At 41.5% G+C, this 17,982-nt stretch overlaps 1 protein-coding gene across 1 annotated transcript in view; it reads right to left on the bottom strand.

Annotated features, from left to right (window-relative positions):
* Myh15 (myosin heavy chain 15) overlaps positions 1 to 17,982 on the bottom strand; it is a 136,680-nt gene that overhangs the window by 30,814 nt on the left and 87,884 nt on the right. The window contains exons 30-33 of the mRNA XM_038346187.1: positions 16,903 to 17,099; positions 8,661 to 9,010; positions 5,309 to 5,433; positions 2,610 to 2,725 (exon numbers count right to left, since the gene is read on the bottom strand). Coding sequence (XP_038202115.1) covers positions 2,610 to 2,725; positions 5,309 to 5,433; positions 8,661 to 9,010; positions 16,903 to 17,099 — 788 coding nt within the window. The remainder of the gene's footprint in view (positions 1 to 2,609; positions 2,726 to 5,308; positions 5,434 to 8,660; positions 9,011 to 16,902; positions 17,100 to 17,982) is intronic.

Raw genomic sequence — 17,982 nt, 5'->3', positions numbered from 1 at the left:
ATGTGAATCCAGCATTCATATGAAATTCTTGAAGGAATTTTTAATTAAAAATAAATAAAAAGTAGTATCTTTGAAGAAAACCAGTGTTTTTAATATCTTGGCTGTTGCTTCGGTGTTCAAATTGCCATAGATTTCTTACAAGCTATCTATTCTGATAATGTTACCAAGCAAATGGAACTTTTTTTAAAAGTGAGTTATCTCTACCTTAAAAACTAGATCCAAACGATCCAAACCATCTCTGAGCTTAAAAGTCCCAGCTACTCCAACAGTGCACAGAGCATCTGCCAACACTGAGAACTCACATAGTTAGAGGTAAATATCTCTTGTGCCAGCTGCTTGGACTTTTCCCTACCATTGGGGTCTCTCCTGGGCCTCACTTGGCATCCCTCACCAGACTGACAGAATGCTCAGCAGAGGAGAATACATGGAGAGCATTCCACAAGTGCTAAGCTATAAAAGCTTGACCTCTGCTTCCTCTTGGCCCCTTCAACTGTCCACGGACTGCACTAATACACAACTACAGTTTCTGTGGCAATGCACATGGTTTATATGAACATAGGACCTCATCCTGCCCTCAGGTGATATTTCTTTTTTGAGGTCTATAATTTACCTCATCATTTTTGATGGCTTGGACTTTCTCGCCCATATATATTTTTTTCCCTGAAATTCTACTCCATTTCCTCCTAGCCCTAGACTCAGACTGAACCACCAGATTAGAGCAAAGCATTTGCTACAATCTGTGCTCACACAGAGCACAGAGGGTCTGGGACAGTGCGTGCGATGTTTGGTGAGATGCTCGTCTGTCCTTTCTGGATGCACCCATTACAGTCACTGTGAGTCACCAGCAAAAGCTTCCACTGAGCTCCCTCCTGAGCCTCAGCCGCCCCTCCCTTTTCCAGCCCATTGCAGCTCATGTTCCCTTCAGCTTTCTCCTCTTAACCTTAGCTGTTTGGATCTCTGACTTCCTTTGCACTGATGATTATAATTGGGGAACCGTTCTCCGACATTCAGATGTACCTGACACGACACAGACTCTCTGAGGGTTCATTTTCCTCACCGCGTTTATTTATAGCTGAGGTTTGACGTTACCTGAGATCAAGCTTTTTTTTTAACTACCAAAGGAGATGCTCATTTTTGTTCTTTGTGTACAGAAATAGTGCAGATATTAGGGTTTTATATGTTTGCCCTTTATCAATGAATTATTTCAGATGCTAGTAAGTACACCAGATTTCTTCACTGGAGCCAGCTTCATGAAAATACTTGTGAATGTGGGCTGGGTTAACTCAGCGCACAGAAGGATAAGCTTGGCGTGGAATCCTCACTAAATATTGACCATCTGGAAGTTTGGATGGAAAACAATCTATGGGAAAAAGCCTAGTTAAACAGAATGTGTTAACATGGCATTGGCTTGTTTTGTTTGTTTAACAAAAACATTGAGAACAAGTTGCCAGTTGAACCTCAGACTACTATATGATCTTTGCAGACTTAGGACTTTGGTTAAGGCCCAGTTCTCAACCTGTGGGTTGAGACCCCTTGGGGGATTGAACAACCCTTTCACAGGGGTCACCTAAGACATCAGAGAACACATATACTTCATTACGATTCATAACAGTAGTAAAATTAGCTCTGAAGTAGCAACAATAGTTTTATGATTGGGGATCACCACACATGAGGAACTGTATTAAAAAGTGGCAGTGTTACAAAGGCTGAGAACCACTGGTTAAGCAAACAGCCAGAGAGGTAACTTAGTCATCCCTACCTCTAAGTGCCAGGATCAGCTTCCCGATCACCCTCACCACCTTCTGTGGCATGCAGATCTCCTTCGTCTCTCCCCTGAGAATCTAAGCAGTTAAGTGTCTGTAGCCACCAGCTTGCTATAAGGAAGTAAAGAAAGGGTCCAGGGACTGGGAATCCTGTTTCACATAGTAGCCGGGCAGGTCAGCTCCCACTGTTTCAACAGTCTTGTTCCTGGCCCCACTTTCTCACAGGGGACAGGCAGGGGCTAAGGAATCCTTCTCTCGGATCTAACCTTAGCTTCTACACTACACCCAATGTTTTGTCCTTTCTTCCATGGCTCAGCATTTCAGATTCCTGACTACCCCTGAATGGGACTCCATAGAAGAAGCAGACTCTCTCTCTCTCTCTCTCTCTCTCTCTCTCTCTCTCTCTCTCTCTCTCTCTCTCTCTCTCTCTCTGTGTGTGTGTGTGTGTGTCTGTCTCTCCCTGTCTCTGTCTCTCTCTCTGTGTGTGTGTGTCTCTGTCTCTCTCTGTCTCTGTGTGTCTCTCTGTCTCTCTCTGTCTCTCTCTCTCTCTCTCTCTCTCTCACACACACACACACACACACACACACACACACACACACACACACAATGTAGCCCTCCCCACTCTGAAGAGCAGAAAACCACAATGATCTGTATAGGAAGTATCGGTGTATAGAAGTGGTCTTCTATAAACAGTGATGCACTTAATGGGGAATCCTAGAGTTGAGTCAGACCAAGCATCTTTGGCCATGTTCTGACAGGGATCATGAAGGCAGCCCCACAGGGAGGTCTGCTCATTCTGGGACTCTGGCATTCATGGCTATTGTTTGGCAGCATAATCCTGAGTACCTCAACTTCTGTGTTTCTTCCTCTTTCTCCAACAACTTTCTTTCCAGCTCGGCCTTAGCTTCCGAGAGTTCAAGCTGGAAACGGAGGATCTTGCTTTCATTGCGCTCCTGGGCTCCCTATAACAAAAAGCACCCAGTGAAGATTCTTTTTGAACAAAAATTTTATTTTCTTCCCTCAATGCCTGTATCATGAATGCAGTTCTCTTTAGAGTTTCTGGCTGAGATCTAGGTTCAAGGCAGGACCCTGAAGCTAGACTCAGACAAGTGACCGCTTCTATTCATCACTTCACATCTATCTCTGAGATCATTTGCTCCTTGAATAGTAGCCTAAGGCTAGACCGAGATACAGCTCAATCTTAGAGCTCTTGCCTGGCTTGGATGATGGCCTGTGTTCAATTCTCAATACCAATAAAGAAAAAGTATATATGTACCTCAATAACTAAAATTCTAAAGCATTTTTAAATAGAAAATCTCAATCTAGTCTATCACTGTATTTAATATCTAATTACTGACATCTAGTACTCTTAAATATTTCCAACTCATTCCACCTTTGGGGTGAGTCAATAAAAGCATCAAGACTAGAATACGGAAGGTGCTAACATTTATTGGAGTCTTTATTTATTTGGGGCATTTAGGAAGTACTTAGAACGTAATACTCTCAAGGTGAGCCACTTGATTAGCATTACTACAAAGTTGGGATTTAATGGGTAGGATATCTCCTGGAACTGGGTGTTCAAATAATATTTCCAGGGATTCTCTTATAGGATCATTCAATTTTGAAAGTAGAAATTTGGTAAAAAGTAAATAAAATATTTAAAGCCTTTTCTAAGGAAAATGTGTGTAAAAAATCCAAACAAGCAAATACTTAGAGTATCAATAATTTAACAGCATGCATGTGCCGCGCAAGTTGGCCAGCTAACTCTGGACAGTCCTGAGAGCAGGGATAACTCCTTATCTTCTCTGAGGAGTGTTTTTATCTACCGAAAAGAGTAAAACCACGTGGAAATAGTCAAACAACAACAAAACTAAGTTGTCATGAATTTTAAGAAGGCCTCCTTAGTTTTTGGCTCAATCCTGACAGGCATAAATCAAAAGCAAATGTTCAGATAGCAATCTCCTCAGGGAATGGTAGTTTCTTTGAGGGGAAACTCACCCTCTAGAATGTACTGAGAAAGGGAATCTTTAGAGGTGACCTGAAATCATTTCAGTCTTATGGATTCAGGGATCTGATTAAATTTTTCACAAAGTCACACCCCAAAAAGGGAATAACCCCAAGTTACAAACACGTGTGCAAAGTGATAAAGCATTTGCGAGACTTGAGTTTGCAACTCAGTGTATGCTGCCATCTTGTGGTGGGATGTGGTATGGCCTTCATGGACTTAGATGTACTTGCTAGTTCACTTAAGAGACTATTATCCCAATATACGATACAAAACTAAAGCTGCCCCTAAAATCATATTTTATTGTTAAAACGTTTAAATATACAATAAAATTTACTTCTTTTAATTGATATGGTGAATTTAGAAAGTACCCAACTAGAGTGGTCAGAGATCCAAAAATGAGTAAATTAAACAAAACTCATCAACTTTGCACCAACAAGCCTTCCCAAGAGGTACTCTACCAGTTGATGAGATTTTCAATAAAATGAAGAAATCCTCAGGAAATATTAATGCAGGAAAGAGCGGTTAATGAACTGGAAGCACCTCAGGGTGAGGGGCACATCTACAGGGGCGAGGCAGCTCCCACAGCCAGCGCTTGGACAGAGAAGGGCTTGCAGCATCTATCTCCTGCTGCCGCACTTCCCAGGAGGCTCTGTCCAGCGCTCTACATCATATTTCTAAACCCACTTCCTCCGCTGGAAGGGTGTGTGTATTCCAGCGTGTCCAGACAGATGCTCAGGAGCTGCTTTAATGAAACTCAGCTGGGAGCAGAGTCCCTGTCGGGCTAATGGCTAATCAACCACCTGGCGATGCTGGAAGGGTAACTTCCTGTTCGGGACATCATCTTCTTCAGCATCAGATCTTTGCAGGGGTCCTGTTAACTTCTTCTCAGTCTACATCCAGTGATGAAGAAGGAGTTTTTTCCAGAACACCTAAAACACCCCTGTCAAAGGCTCTGCACACCTTTCCAGCGCAAGGGTCTGAGAATTTCACTGGGAATCTCATCTCACCAACAGACTTGGAGACTGGGATAGTTAACAGACTGTTTAAAAGGGGCATATATACAAATCTATGTATATCTTCAACTTTGGGTAACTCTGAGTTCCCTATGGGCCAATAATGTTCCAGCAAGTGCATCTCTATGGTGACACCCCAGGAAGCCCCAAAGGACCTAGTTTAAGTGCAGATTCTGATTAAATAAAGTTGGGAACAGGACAGATATCCTGAAAGTGTAACAAAATTCTAGGTATCCATGCATATGGTCTGCAAGGGTCTAGTCTGGGGATAAAGTAAATAAACACATCATGGTTGTTTTTAGTAAGGTCTGGGAACTTGCATTCACTAGTAATTACTTTGCTCCCTGAGCCTCAGTTTCCTCTGTAAACTAGAGACAAGAGTTTGCTGGAGTGATTGAAGCATCTGGCATGGCACATAGCATATAGCAAACACCTGCATAAGTGCCACGGCGTGGTGACTGTTGTTTCTAATGGTGGCAGACATGATTTGCCCTCTAAGAACGCCTCCCTCCCTGGTGATCTACCTCTGTCTCTTCCAGTGTCATTTGGGCTTCATTCTTCTCTTGTTCAATCAATTTCTTGGCCTTTTCCATTTCAGATAAATTCTTAATCCCTTCTCTCACCTGGTTTGTGAGACTGCAAATCTGTTCTGAAAGAAGGAAGATCGTGTATGTTAGTGGAAAAATAAAGCTTTTCCCAGGACCATGTTGCTCTCAGCAGCTTCATAGAAAATAAAGTTCTTCACAGAGAACCTTATTTGGAATTAGGAAGAAAAAAGAATCCCTTCTTCTATGTATTCCTTTGACATCTGATAGAAGATGACCTCAACAATTAGAGAGATGGGACTTCTTGGGTGCATTGGACAGCATGTGTAACTTCACATGCCAGTTCTGCTGGCTGGGGCCATAGTAGATTCCACCTGGAGATCATCAGGAACCCCTCATTCCACTTCATAGGTCAATTTTAATGTAAACACCATTGTTTACCATTTTTCTAGGCACCACTCAACACTGGGACAGAAATCTTAATCATCAGCCAGGCTATCATCTGCTAGCTGTCAAAGAATGATCCTAGAATGGGCTAGAAAAGCAGAGGGGACTCTGGAAAGACAATGCCTCTCACTCAAGCATGTGACCATACTGGCTAGCCTTTGATGAACGCAAAGCCTTTGACAGAGTGAGGCCAGAAGTGAGTGGCATGACAGTCAACTCTATTGTTTTGTGGCATATTTGACACTGCATGAAGGAGGTTCTAGTACCTGAAAGCTTTGTTGGACAGCCGAGAAACTTGGGGAATTACCTCACACAGGGAAAAAGAGAACACAACAGCTCACCCATTCCTTTGGTTCTCAAGTCCTGGTCTAAGATAAAATAGGTCAATCTCTGTGCCAAATGTGGGATATATCCCTATGAGTTGTTATTAAAAAGACCCACGTGCCCCCCCCCCCACAAAACACAGACTATTGACATACACCTTGGTTAATTACCATAACCAAATGGTAAGACCCTATTTCTAGAGACACTATATACTTTGGTAGCAGGAACTAGAGAAAACAAGCTGGAACTGAGCTGGAAGCTTCCAGAAGGTATTTTATAGACTATTGGGGGAAAATTGTATCAATGTTCTCACTGTGGATCCTGCATGGTAAAATACTGACTTGCCAGGCAAGAAACAGAAGTACAAGAGAGTCATGACTGTTTTTCTGGTTTAAGGCCCATCTCACAATACGAAATTCATACCTGATATTATAAACATGACCAAATGGCCACTGCTGGAGAAATTACAGGCCCCAGTGAGGAACCGTTACTTCTGCTCTGCTGAAAGGACACACTGTCAAATTGCCTTATTGATATTTATGTTTAAACTTGCCGAGTAGGGTTGCTCACAGCCTTGGCCAGGGAAGCCTCTCTTTGCAGCAGGCAGTGGTTAATATAGACATCACAGGCTCTAAATGCTGGAGGGAATGACTTTTGAGGGCTCTGCCCTGCACTAGATAACTATATTATCACCTCCAAGTCTCAGGGGATATAGAAAAAGAGGGTACAGAAACAAGAAAGCAGCATGAAGATGGGTGGGGGTGTAAATACTGTCTCTTGGACACACATAGAAATCACACTCATGAAATTACAGTAGTCATGATTACAGGTCATGCACAAGACTGGGCCCATCATGGATGGGGTATAATTGAGGAGGTCCCACCCTTCTCTAGCCATCTGTAGGCAGGTAATGGCTACTAGGAGACCAGGAATCATTTTCCTCAGTAATATACCCATTGGTTTTATGACCAAGGTTCAGTAGAGATTCAATCCATGCTCATGCAAGCTTCACTAATTAATCTCAGTAGATCAACAACAACAAAGACAAGAATGTGTAAGAGGCAAATTTATTATAGAAAGGAGAGGGCTCAACATAAAGAGATAGATAAGAAAAGGGATAACGGTGGATGTATATGGTTAAAATATATAATATACATGCATGAAATTATGAAAGAGTAATACTTTAAAAAGAATTCCAAAATTCTTTAAAAAATCATTTAAGGGGTCATGTGAATTATAATCCTTTTCTGTTGAGTAAAAAAGAAAACAACTCAACATAGGCTTTTGTCAACTCTGACTATACCATACCTATGATCATCTGAAAGAGCTTTAAAATAAAAGTCCAAGACTAAGCCCCATCCCAGGCCACACATGGAACCCAGGCTATGGCATTAGCACCTGAGAGATTATTAAAAGTGACGATTCAAAGCTCCACCTCAGATCCACTGAATCAGAAACTCTGTGGTGGGTGTGGCTGTCTGTTTCCAGGTGATGCATAGCTGAGCCCTGTGGCCACTGATCAAATCCATCTCTCTACCCAGTCAGTGAGTTCATCATGAACTGAGCAGAGCCACAGACAAGACTCACCCACGCCTCCAAAAGTAATAGTCTCACTTCTAGGACACTTTGTGGATTTCATGCATATCACTGTAGGCTCTGGAATAACTTGGCAGCCTCTTTTAGTTGCTCTTTGGCAGTAAAACAAGAATTTTAAGTCTGTTTCTTTAACTCAGCAATTTTATTTCTAGGGATTTATGCTACTGAGATATTTTACATATGCAAAATACGTGTGTGTAGATGTATAGTATATAATTACTTAGAATTGGGTATAATCAGGTTTAAAAATAATGAGATCTGGTTAGATAGTTGCTAGTTATACTTTTTATGATGTATCATGTAGTTTCTTTTTAAAGAATGTCACTTGTCTCCATGGCTTGGCATACTAAGATCCACAAGGTACATTGGACTAGGATGGTAGCATAGCTCAGTAAAGCATGCACAGACAGAAGCCCAGATGGTTGGGCTCAAATCCCAGATCTATAACTTATGAACTGTAAATTCAGACAAGTCACCTAACCTTGTTTTTTTGCAGACGAAGGCATTAACATGAAGGCTAAGCCACGTGGCTCAGGTTAAGTCACGAATCGATAAATGTAGAAGAGTGCCTAATATATAGCATGGATTACTGAGATTCTTATTATATTCAGAATACACTGATAAATAAAAAATAAATGATACAGAACAACATATAATTTGGGTAATATATACCTATGAATATGTATGTGGAAAATCTAAATAAGGCTGTGGAAATCATTGCTTCCTTATAGTATGGAATCAGACCAAAGATTTGGTTCTAATCTTACCTTTAGAATTAATTCAATACAAAAAAAAACCATCTGCAATAAATATTTTCAGAATGAGGTATTAATATTTTGAAAGTCAAACATGGATGAAAACTTGAAAATGCCAAGGCTCTCCACTCAGAGAAGATAGCCTCACCCAAACCAGGCTCTCCCCATGCCCCTTGGTTTGCTTTGGTTGCAAGCCCAGCTGACAGTACCCTGAAGGTCTTGGTTCTGCCTCCTCAGCGTCTCCTGGGCCTCAGTGCTTTCCTCACAGGCATGCCTGAGCATCAGGACCTCGGTGCTGAGAGCCCGGGCCTCCTTCTGAGAGGCCTGCAGCAGCGCCTGGGCTTCCTCCTGCTTCTGCTTCCAGGCAGCCAGGGCCTTGTCTGACTGCTGCTGCTTCTTCTCCAGTGTAGCTGCCACAGAACGGGCCTTCCCCAGGTCAGAGAGGGCATCCCCCAGCTCCAGCTGAAGCCTGTGCCTGGCCCTCTCCAGGGAGGCGTTCCTGGAATTGGCCACCTCCATTGTTTCTGCAGCCTCCTGCAATCTGATTGCCAGCTTCTTCCTGAGGAGAAAGCCAACAAGTACAGTGATTGAGATCAACACAAGGCAGCCTGTGAGGCTGGCTTAACCACCAAAGCAAAGACAGCACCTGGTCCTCAGAGCTGGCTGTCTACTAACCACTGGCCTCTGGCTCCTGTGTCCACATGGATTTTATGCACCCCCAACACACACACACACACACACACACACACACACACACACACACACCACTGCCTTTACCAGCCTAGATCTGGAACTCAGACTCTCACTGAATTCCTATAAATAAATATTTGCTTATCCTAATACTCCATAACTAATGCAGATTTTACTAACATTTCGTAAGAAATAGGAGAAACGAGCTTGTTTTGTATATCTTACCAACAATAATCTGCTTAAAAGTACTTTGGCATGCTGGTATAGTCCCCAAAAGTTCCTTAGATATGACTTCTGTTAGCATTCAGGCATTATGCTTGCCTGCCCCCTGCCACTTGGCAGGACTCTGACCCATTCAGAGTCCTGTCAACGTCATCAGCTACATTGCTAGAGCTACAACCCCCTTTAAAAAGCAGGACCGGTCTGCCTCCTCTTTCTCTGCCTTTCTCTCTCTCTCTGCCTCCCTGCTTCTCTCTCTGTCTCTCAGCCTCTCTGTCTGTCTGTATTTCCCTCTGTTTCTTTCTCTCTCCTACCATTTTGTAAATTAGAACATTGGTGTCATGACCTTGGCAGGCTCTTCTGGCATGTCCTTCTGCCCACTGGCCATCCAAGGCATGTCAGGACCTGATGTGGGATTCCCCTCTGTGTGCTGTGATTACCATTAATGAATAAAGAAACTGCCTTGGCCTATTGATAGGGCAGAACTTAGGTAGGCAGGGAAGATGGAGCTGAATGCTGGGAGGAAGAAGGGCAGAGTCAAAGAGAAGCGATGGAGCCGCTGCCAGAATCAGACGTGCTGCAGCTTTGCTGGTAGCCACAACCTCATGGTGATGCACAGATTAATGGAGATGGGTTGAATTAAGATGGAAGACCCTTAGCCAATAAGAAGTTAGAGTTAATGGGCCAAGCAGTGATTTAATTTCATGTAGTTTCTGTGTGATTATTTTGTGTCTAAACTAGCCAGATGGTGGGGAAGAAGAAGCAGCTCTCTCCCCCCAACAAGGACCCTGGAATCCAGACTATATGCAATAATCTCACTTTTCCCACGAAGGGAATCACTGGACCAACCACACAACCCTGACAGAATCAGTAAGTTTCCCTTCTCCTGGTTGGCATAAATGCTTCCCTGGATTCGGTGGAGTAACCCTTGAACATTGAACACCCCTTGGTGTCCTTGAAAATGGAGGAACCCCCAACCACAGTCTTTAAGGTTACAGCTGACCCTCTTCGCTGACTCTTACCTCTTGTTACTGCCCACAAGTGAGAAAGAGGCCTACTCTCTTGAACATGGTTTCTCACCTCTTGACCATGCCCATAAGTCCTGGTACCAGGCAAACACAGGCAAAAAAAGGGCTCTGAGCCCTTGGTCCCAGTGATTAGACATGGGACAACCTGTGCCTACTTATCTGGTCCTCTGTAACTTCCTGGAACGTTAAGAATTGCAGACCCTTGGATCATATTTCTCTACCTCACTCATGGGAACTGTGTCTACATTTGCAGTCAGATCTGGCCCAAATACTCTTTTGATATCAATCCAAATGGCTGCTTCCCAGCATCCTATATCCCAGTATTTTATGGGGCCTTTGCAACATTCTGCCAGTGATTCCATAGTTAGAAGGGGATACCTTATTTTCAACCTTTATCTCATCTTTGCTCAAAACTCTCTGTTCTTTCTAGCTCTGCTTCTTTCATTAAAGAATTCCAAAGTTATTTTCCACAGCAACAACCTACCCCTGCCGCCAAAGCAGTTACATGTCACCAGGTCCCTTTCTGCCAGCAGCTATGTCACATGTGCCTCCTTTAAAAGTGCCCACCAGGCAGAGCTCATTCTCTTTGCCTCATCTTCTGCCTTTTATTCCTTTCATTGTCTCTAATTTCCTCTTGCACTAACTTTTCTGCTTGTGATGTTTAGTGGCATACCTTGACAGGGTCTTCCAAAGGCACCCACTTCATGCAAAGATAGTACCTGCCTACTCCACCCACAACAAATCTGCTCTCTTCCACCTGCAACAAATCTGTTTTCTTGTTCACTGGTGGCTGCACTTTGCATTCGATACTGGCAATTGTGTCTGTCAGTTGGGTCTCTGGTGGGGTTATCTGTCTCTGACCATTCCCCTGGATGTGAGGCTTCTTTTCTTGAGCACAGTCCTCTCCTCATCTTCTGGCTTTTCTCAAAGTCCTAGTGCCAGGCAACTGTGTCTCTCTTAGGCTCAGAACCCTTGTCCCTGTTCTTGCATTACAACATACAGAACAGCTTGTTCCCACTCAATCTGATCTTCCCTGGATCCCTGGGATGTCAGCATATTCAGGCCTTTGGATCTTCTTTCTCTACCTCACTCATTGTACCCCTCAATCTTCCTCTGCTTCTTTCTAGGTAACTGTGTTATACATCCCCTCACTCCCATTGGAATGTCTTTTGGAGACCCCCAGCCACTCCTTTCAAATCAAATCTGGCCTCCATATTCCTTGGACCAGACAAAGAAATCTTCTTTCTCTTTCTTCTTTCCTTCCTTCCTTCCTTCCTTCCTTCCTTCCTTCCTTCCTTCCTTCCTTCCTTCCTTCCTTTCTCTTTCTTTCTTTCTTTCTTTCTTTCTTTCTTTCTTTCTTTCTTTCTTTCTTTCTTTCTTTCTTTCTTTCTTTCTTTTCCTCCTCCTCCTCCTTCTTCTTCTCCAAAACCTGCTTGTGTCTGTCTTGTGTCTGTCTGCTATCTCTCTCTCTTTCTAAATCTGCTTCATTATGGGAATCAGAGAAGGAAAAGCCAGCCAGCTTCATCTTGCTCAGCACCCACCAGTTTCCCTTTCTTTCAATTTATTCAACTCCTCTTTTGTGTGTGTGTGTGTGTGTGTGTGTGTGTGCGCACATGCGTGCATGCACACATGTATGTGACTTGAATTTAACTCTATACATATGAACATAAGATAGCTTTAACTGTGCATGTGTGGGATTCTCCTCTGTATGCTGTGAATATCATTAATAAAGAATCTGCTTTGGGCCTATTGCAGTGCAGAATAGGACAAGGTGAGAATTCCAAGCAGAAAGAGGAGGCGAGAGGGCGGAGTCAGAGAAAAGCCATGTAGTCACAACAGGAGCTTTACCAGTAGGCCACAGCCACATGGTGATACACAGATTAATGGAAATGGGTGAATTTAAGATATAAGAGCTAGCCAATAAGAAGCATGAGTTAATAGGCAAAGTAGTGCTGTAATAGTTTCTGTGTGATTATTTCAGGTCTGAGCAGCTGGAAAACTACCAAACAGCCTCCAACTACATGTGTATGTAACTTGTATTCAACTGTGCATATGTGTGCATGTAACTATTGTTTAGAAAGACATATTTTAAACAGCCACCACATGGCTCTTCTCCATCTTGGATGGGTGGCCTCATCATGATGTAGGCAGCCACATGGCTAGCAGCCATCTTTTATGAGGGTTAAAGAGTACATATCTTTGTCCTAATGAACTCTGTTCATTATATATCCTTCTGGCCTAAGAAAGCAACAAGTCTCAAACATTTTAGATTGATATGGACTTTTGTATGATAATAAAAATATATGGTTAGATCTGTTACAGCATACTATATATGTGATTCAACTCTGCTTTCAAATATATTCTATATGATAATAAAAATTTAAGGTTATGAAGATCTATTCAGATTAACAAAAGCTAACTTAGAGATTTACACTTAAGAACTTTTATCTTTGCCAAGTGTTCAACACTAAGCTTCTAGTCTTATGAAAGCTGCTAATACTGTAGACTGCTAAGAAATACAAGTAAATAGTCATTCTTATAAATGATCAAGTTCTTTAACTGCATTCATGCTAAGTACTGATATAATTAATTACAGGGATAAACCTTACCTAGTCCCCTGTTTATATTTTTAGAGTTAAGCTTAAAACAAGTAACTAGAAATAAAGTTTGTCTACTCAGATATACCTAATAGACACACTGTCCACAAATGTTCAGAGATCTGCAGAGTATAGCTATTAAAATGTTTAATTTAAAAGCTTTTTGTAACAGATAGCCATGCCAGCACCTGGCAGCATCCATATTTGCTCCAAAGAAGATGGATGGGAACAGAAGGACCTCCACCCTTGCTTCAAATGTAGCAGGGCCAGCCACTGAGCAAACACTTTCACTTCAACTGCTGCAAAGACCCTCTTCAAACCGTGGACAACAGGATACTGGGGAGTCGACTGCCTCACAGTTGCCTAGACAAGGAAAGTCTGTCAGATTTTCTGGGCCTGACAGTCAACTGTCCTGAGACCTCTGCCTTCAATGACTATGGAGGACCCTGGGTAGCTGTCTAGGTAGCCAGCAAGTAAGTCTGTCATTTGTCATTTTAATTGCTAACGCAGGTAAAAACTATCCTTCTCAGTAATCTGATACTGTTTGATGACTAGGCTAGAGGTAACTTTGTCAATTTAACAGCAAGTAACCAAGGCTTTAGCTGCCATCTGAGTTCTCTATGTAAAATTCAGGTCACAGGCCTCATTCTTCCAGAACTAATACTAAGTCTAGACACAATTTACCTTGTGTCCACACTCAGAAAAGAGATAAACTCACAAAACAGATTTCAGGGCAACTTCTTACCATTCTTTGTTTAAAGGAATTTAATTTGTAATGACTCCCCATAGTAATCAGTCACCTGTATCTCCTGGTAAATCAGATAAAAGAAAGGTGTTTTAAGGTGTGAAGTTTATGTGTGAATATGAAAACTTTAGATTAGAGGATCTAAAAATGTTTTAGGTTCTAAGAAAGTGACTTAAAGGATGCAAACACAAGTTATTAAGGTGTGTAAATACAAGTTACAATGGTCTAAAGATAGGAAAGCTGAAGAGGTGATAAGGAGAAAGTAATCTGAGATTTATAAAAGAATAAAATGTTTCAGATTTCTCTCAAAGGTCATAGTCTTTTCAATAATAGAATTCTGATAGGATATTAATCTACCTCTGGCAGAGTACTAAACACCATGCTACTACTATATCATCAGAGGCACAAACTCAGGATTTTAAGTTCCCTTAGGTTGTTCTCTAACTGTAGACTTAAAAGGTGTTTTTCATTGTGCAAAAAAAAAAAAATGTCACAGTTTTCTGGATAAAAGAAAGAGTGTTAATGCTTATGGTGTGAGTATATTGCCGTTTCTATAATATAAATTTCAATATAGGCTATAAACAGTGGTGATGCTAATGTGTCTAAAACTTATCTTTTCACAAACTCAAAGAATTCTTGTGAGCTCCAAGGAGTTAACTTAGACTCCCTCCAACAAGTCAGAGGCACCCCTCAATTAGGTACTGTTAATCAACAACCTAAGACTCCCCACCTTTCCCTAGTCTTGGACTCCCCTTCCTCAATTCTCCATGTGATCTGGTCACATGATGACACCCCCTCCCACGCCGTGCACACGTCTTTTTTTAAATTATAACAGCTTCCACTCTCCTGTGCTCTCCTGCTCACCCTTTTCCTGTTATTGTGCTTTCCAATTCTGACAGTTTGTTCTTTGCAGTGATTTTTCCTCCCCAGCTCCAACCCCCAGATTTGCACTCATCCCAGACCCACCCACCACGGTGCTCTGTTAGTGGGCCTCACTGGTTTAGCCTCTGTGTCACCCAGTATCTTCTATGTTAGAGAGATAGCTCAGCGTACTCCTCTGTAACGCAGTACAGAACTCTTGGGAATCGAAATGCATGAAGTGTGTTTTCCTGCCTATACATCCTGTAGAAATGCAGCTGCGCCATTTGTACTCCTTCATTAAAATGAACACGTTTTATTCCATGAAATGAACTGTACGGTACCAAAGCTTTGCTCTGCTGTGACTGTATGAGAAAGGAATTGAGTAATTCACAAGTGCAACACAAGTAGCACCCAAAGCAGTGTGATAAGGCTCACTGTGCTTGGGTTTCTAGAACAATCCAATACATGCTTGTTATCTGAAAGGCCCTGGGCTCTCCTTCTTCCTTGCTCACTGACTTTCTAATGTCACACTTTGATGCACTTCCTTAGCAGGAGACTCTTGTACTTACACCAGCCTCAAAGAGCAGGCAACTAAATCATCCATGTATTTTAACTATGCCTATGGTGATTGGCACCAGAAAATCGCTCTGGTTTGGGTAACTAACTAGGCTCGTTTTCCCAGGACTGAGCGTTTCCACTAAGACTGGAGACTTTTATTATATAACTGGGAAATTCCGTAGCCAACTGCACACACTTATCCCTTTCACTTTATTGATAACTTTTTTCATTTAATACAGCTACTGTATTTACACTTAACTTGCCAACAGCACGTATTCACTCAACTGCCTAGCTTATAAAAAGAGATATGAGAGGTTAAGAAGCTAAAAATATTATCCTCACAGCAGAAGCAGTAAATAGGCCCAGAGGAAAGGATCTTTCACGCTCTCTAACTGGGAATCACAGGACCTACCATTTCTGTATAGCTGCTTGGCTTCCCAGGGTGAACAGGAGAAAACGTGTGAGACAGTAAAAGCTTGTTTGCATAATATTCATATCACATAAAAACAAAACCATGCTACCCAGTATTTGTCTTTGGCAATCACCTACTACAGCACCAATTATAACAAATACATGTGCTCATAATGCATGCTCTACATTCTTTCTGTCCTTTCTATCCAAAGAATCAGCTATCAAATGAAATGGTAAGTAGAGGCCTTCACTTGAAATCTTTAACCCTTAGAGAGAAAACAAACAAAAAGTTTATTTAGAAGTGAATGACAGATTTGATATAAAGAGGCATTTTTGGTTAATGCTCCACTTTTCTGGGGTCCAGGGTTTTGCAAACACTCACTGCAGTTATTTTTAGTAAGTGTCATTCCTAAGCTCTTCATGAGCTACTGTGGATACAGATGGATTACATGGTTCCCTTCTGGGACACAGTACAGCAGATGTTCTGCGAGGGCAGAGCAACCGCACTAACAATTCAGGTGAGGCACTGAAACAACATTATTTCTGATTGAAGCCAAAAAGAATTATATTGATCTTTCTTGGATCTATGTCAAGCTATCAAATCATATTCTTTTAGGTGAACCTTTAATGGCTGTAAGCTGGAGAATTAGTTTTATGCTTTCCCTCATAAATGCACAGCCAACTCAATCTGTAAGCCGATGAGCACTTTAGTTCTCCTTTTGGTGCTGGATCTTCAATGAGCTAGTCTCCCAACTTTTAAAACTACTTTAGAATAGCTTTCAAACTATTGTTTATCATTAGCTGTTGACCTGATAGTCTAACTTTAGGAGGAACCCAAAGATGTGGTCTTTAAAATGAGCTTTTGTCCCATAAGACATGACAATAATAATGTGTTTCCGGCTGTCCCATCTCTACAGAATGCTTGATAGCCTCCAAGTTCTATACTAAAAACCCAGTGAATCTAATGATAGACACACATACATATATGAAATCAATTATTTGTTGTACTAAATAAAATTTAGGATTTCAAGAGCCAGTGGCCCAATTCTTAAAGCATAACCCAACACCCTATCTTCTAGAAAGATATTTATCATGTCTGTAGAATGAGCCTTTTCCCCCTCTCTCAAGACTATCTCATAGTCTCAATCACCTACATTCTAATATTTTAGCCCATACAGTGTGTGTGCTTCATGCCAGTAGTAATGGTTTCAGTTTTCATCTTGGGCTTATTAAAAAAATTAGGAAAGATTTGTTAAGCACACACCACCAGGAGACACTGTCATTACACTCATTCTCCTTCATAGCACCAACTCCAGGTAGAGAAAAGCCTTGATCTACTCACTTGGCTTCCTCCAAGTCTTCAGTTCTCTGGATCGCATCATGCTCATACTTCATTCTCCACTGCACTGTTTCCTTGTTGCCTTTGGAGAGAACCCGGTGCAGCTCAGTCTTGACCTCTTGTTCTTCCTCATACTGCTCCCTTAGAAGGTCATAGTCATGCTTGGCCGATTGCAATGCATGGGCCAGGGCATTCTGAGACTGTAAAAGACATATTTTTATATATACACAAAATAAAAAATAAGGCATATTTTATCATGAGCAATGAGATTCATGGAAGTGACATACTTTTCGAGTAAAGCTAACACGACTTATAAAACTCATGTTGAACTTAAACCCAGTCAGGTAATACTAAAGAAAAACTTTGGTAAGTGACAAAAGGGACAGAGTGTCTAAACTGTCATTAAAACAGAAAAGAAGGGGCTGAGAGATGGCTCAGGGGTTAAGAGCACTGATTGTTCTTCCAGAGGTCCTGAGTTCAATTCCCAGCAACCACATGGTGGCTCACAACCATCTATAATAAGATCTGGTGCCCTCTTCTGGCCTTCAGGGATACATGTAGGTAGATGCTATATACATAATTAATAAATAAACCTTTTAAAAAACAGAAAAGAAATGTATATTTAAGAAAATGGCAATCTGCATGAATTTCAATGTCATAAAAGCTTAACATAAAGATAGTGGGAAACATGAAGGTAGCCTTCATTATCAGTTAGGTACTATGATTTATGTTTAACACTATATCAGTCAGATTTTGTTTAAAATAAGAAAGAGGAAGATTGAATACTTCTATTTCACTTTATTCATTAGAAAAATTAAGTCCCTATGTTTACAGTTAGATAACTATAGTGTTATAGTATTTTCTATATTTGTTGGATAATAGAGCTTATTTCAGTGAACCTTTCTGTCACTTAAAAGGTGATATGGCTAATCAAATGACATCATCCCCAAAAGATTACCTCATGAAGAGACTAAGGTTTCCATACGTCTCCATAGTTCTTTTTGACAAAGTTGAAAATAAAACAAAAAAGCACCATCTTAGGCAGGTATCTGTCTGTGAGCAGATGGCTGAGCTAATAGCATC

This window comes from Arvicola amphibius, chromosome 10 (genome assembly GCF_903992535.2).
Source record: "Arvicola amphibius chromosome 10, mArvAmp1.2, whole genome shotgun sequence".
In the NCBI taxonomy this organism is placed as follows: Eukaryota; Metazoa; Chordata; class Mammalia; order Rodentia; family Cricetidae; genus Arvicola; species Arvicola amphibius.
This window is presented reverse-complemented; position numbering and strand designations above follow the sequence as displayed.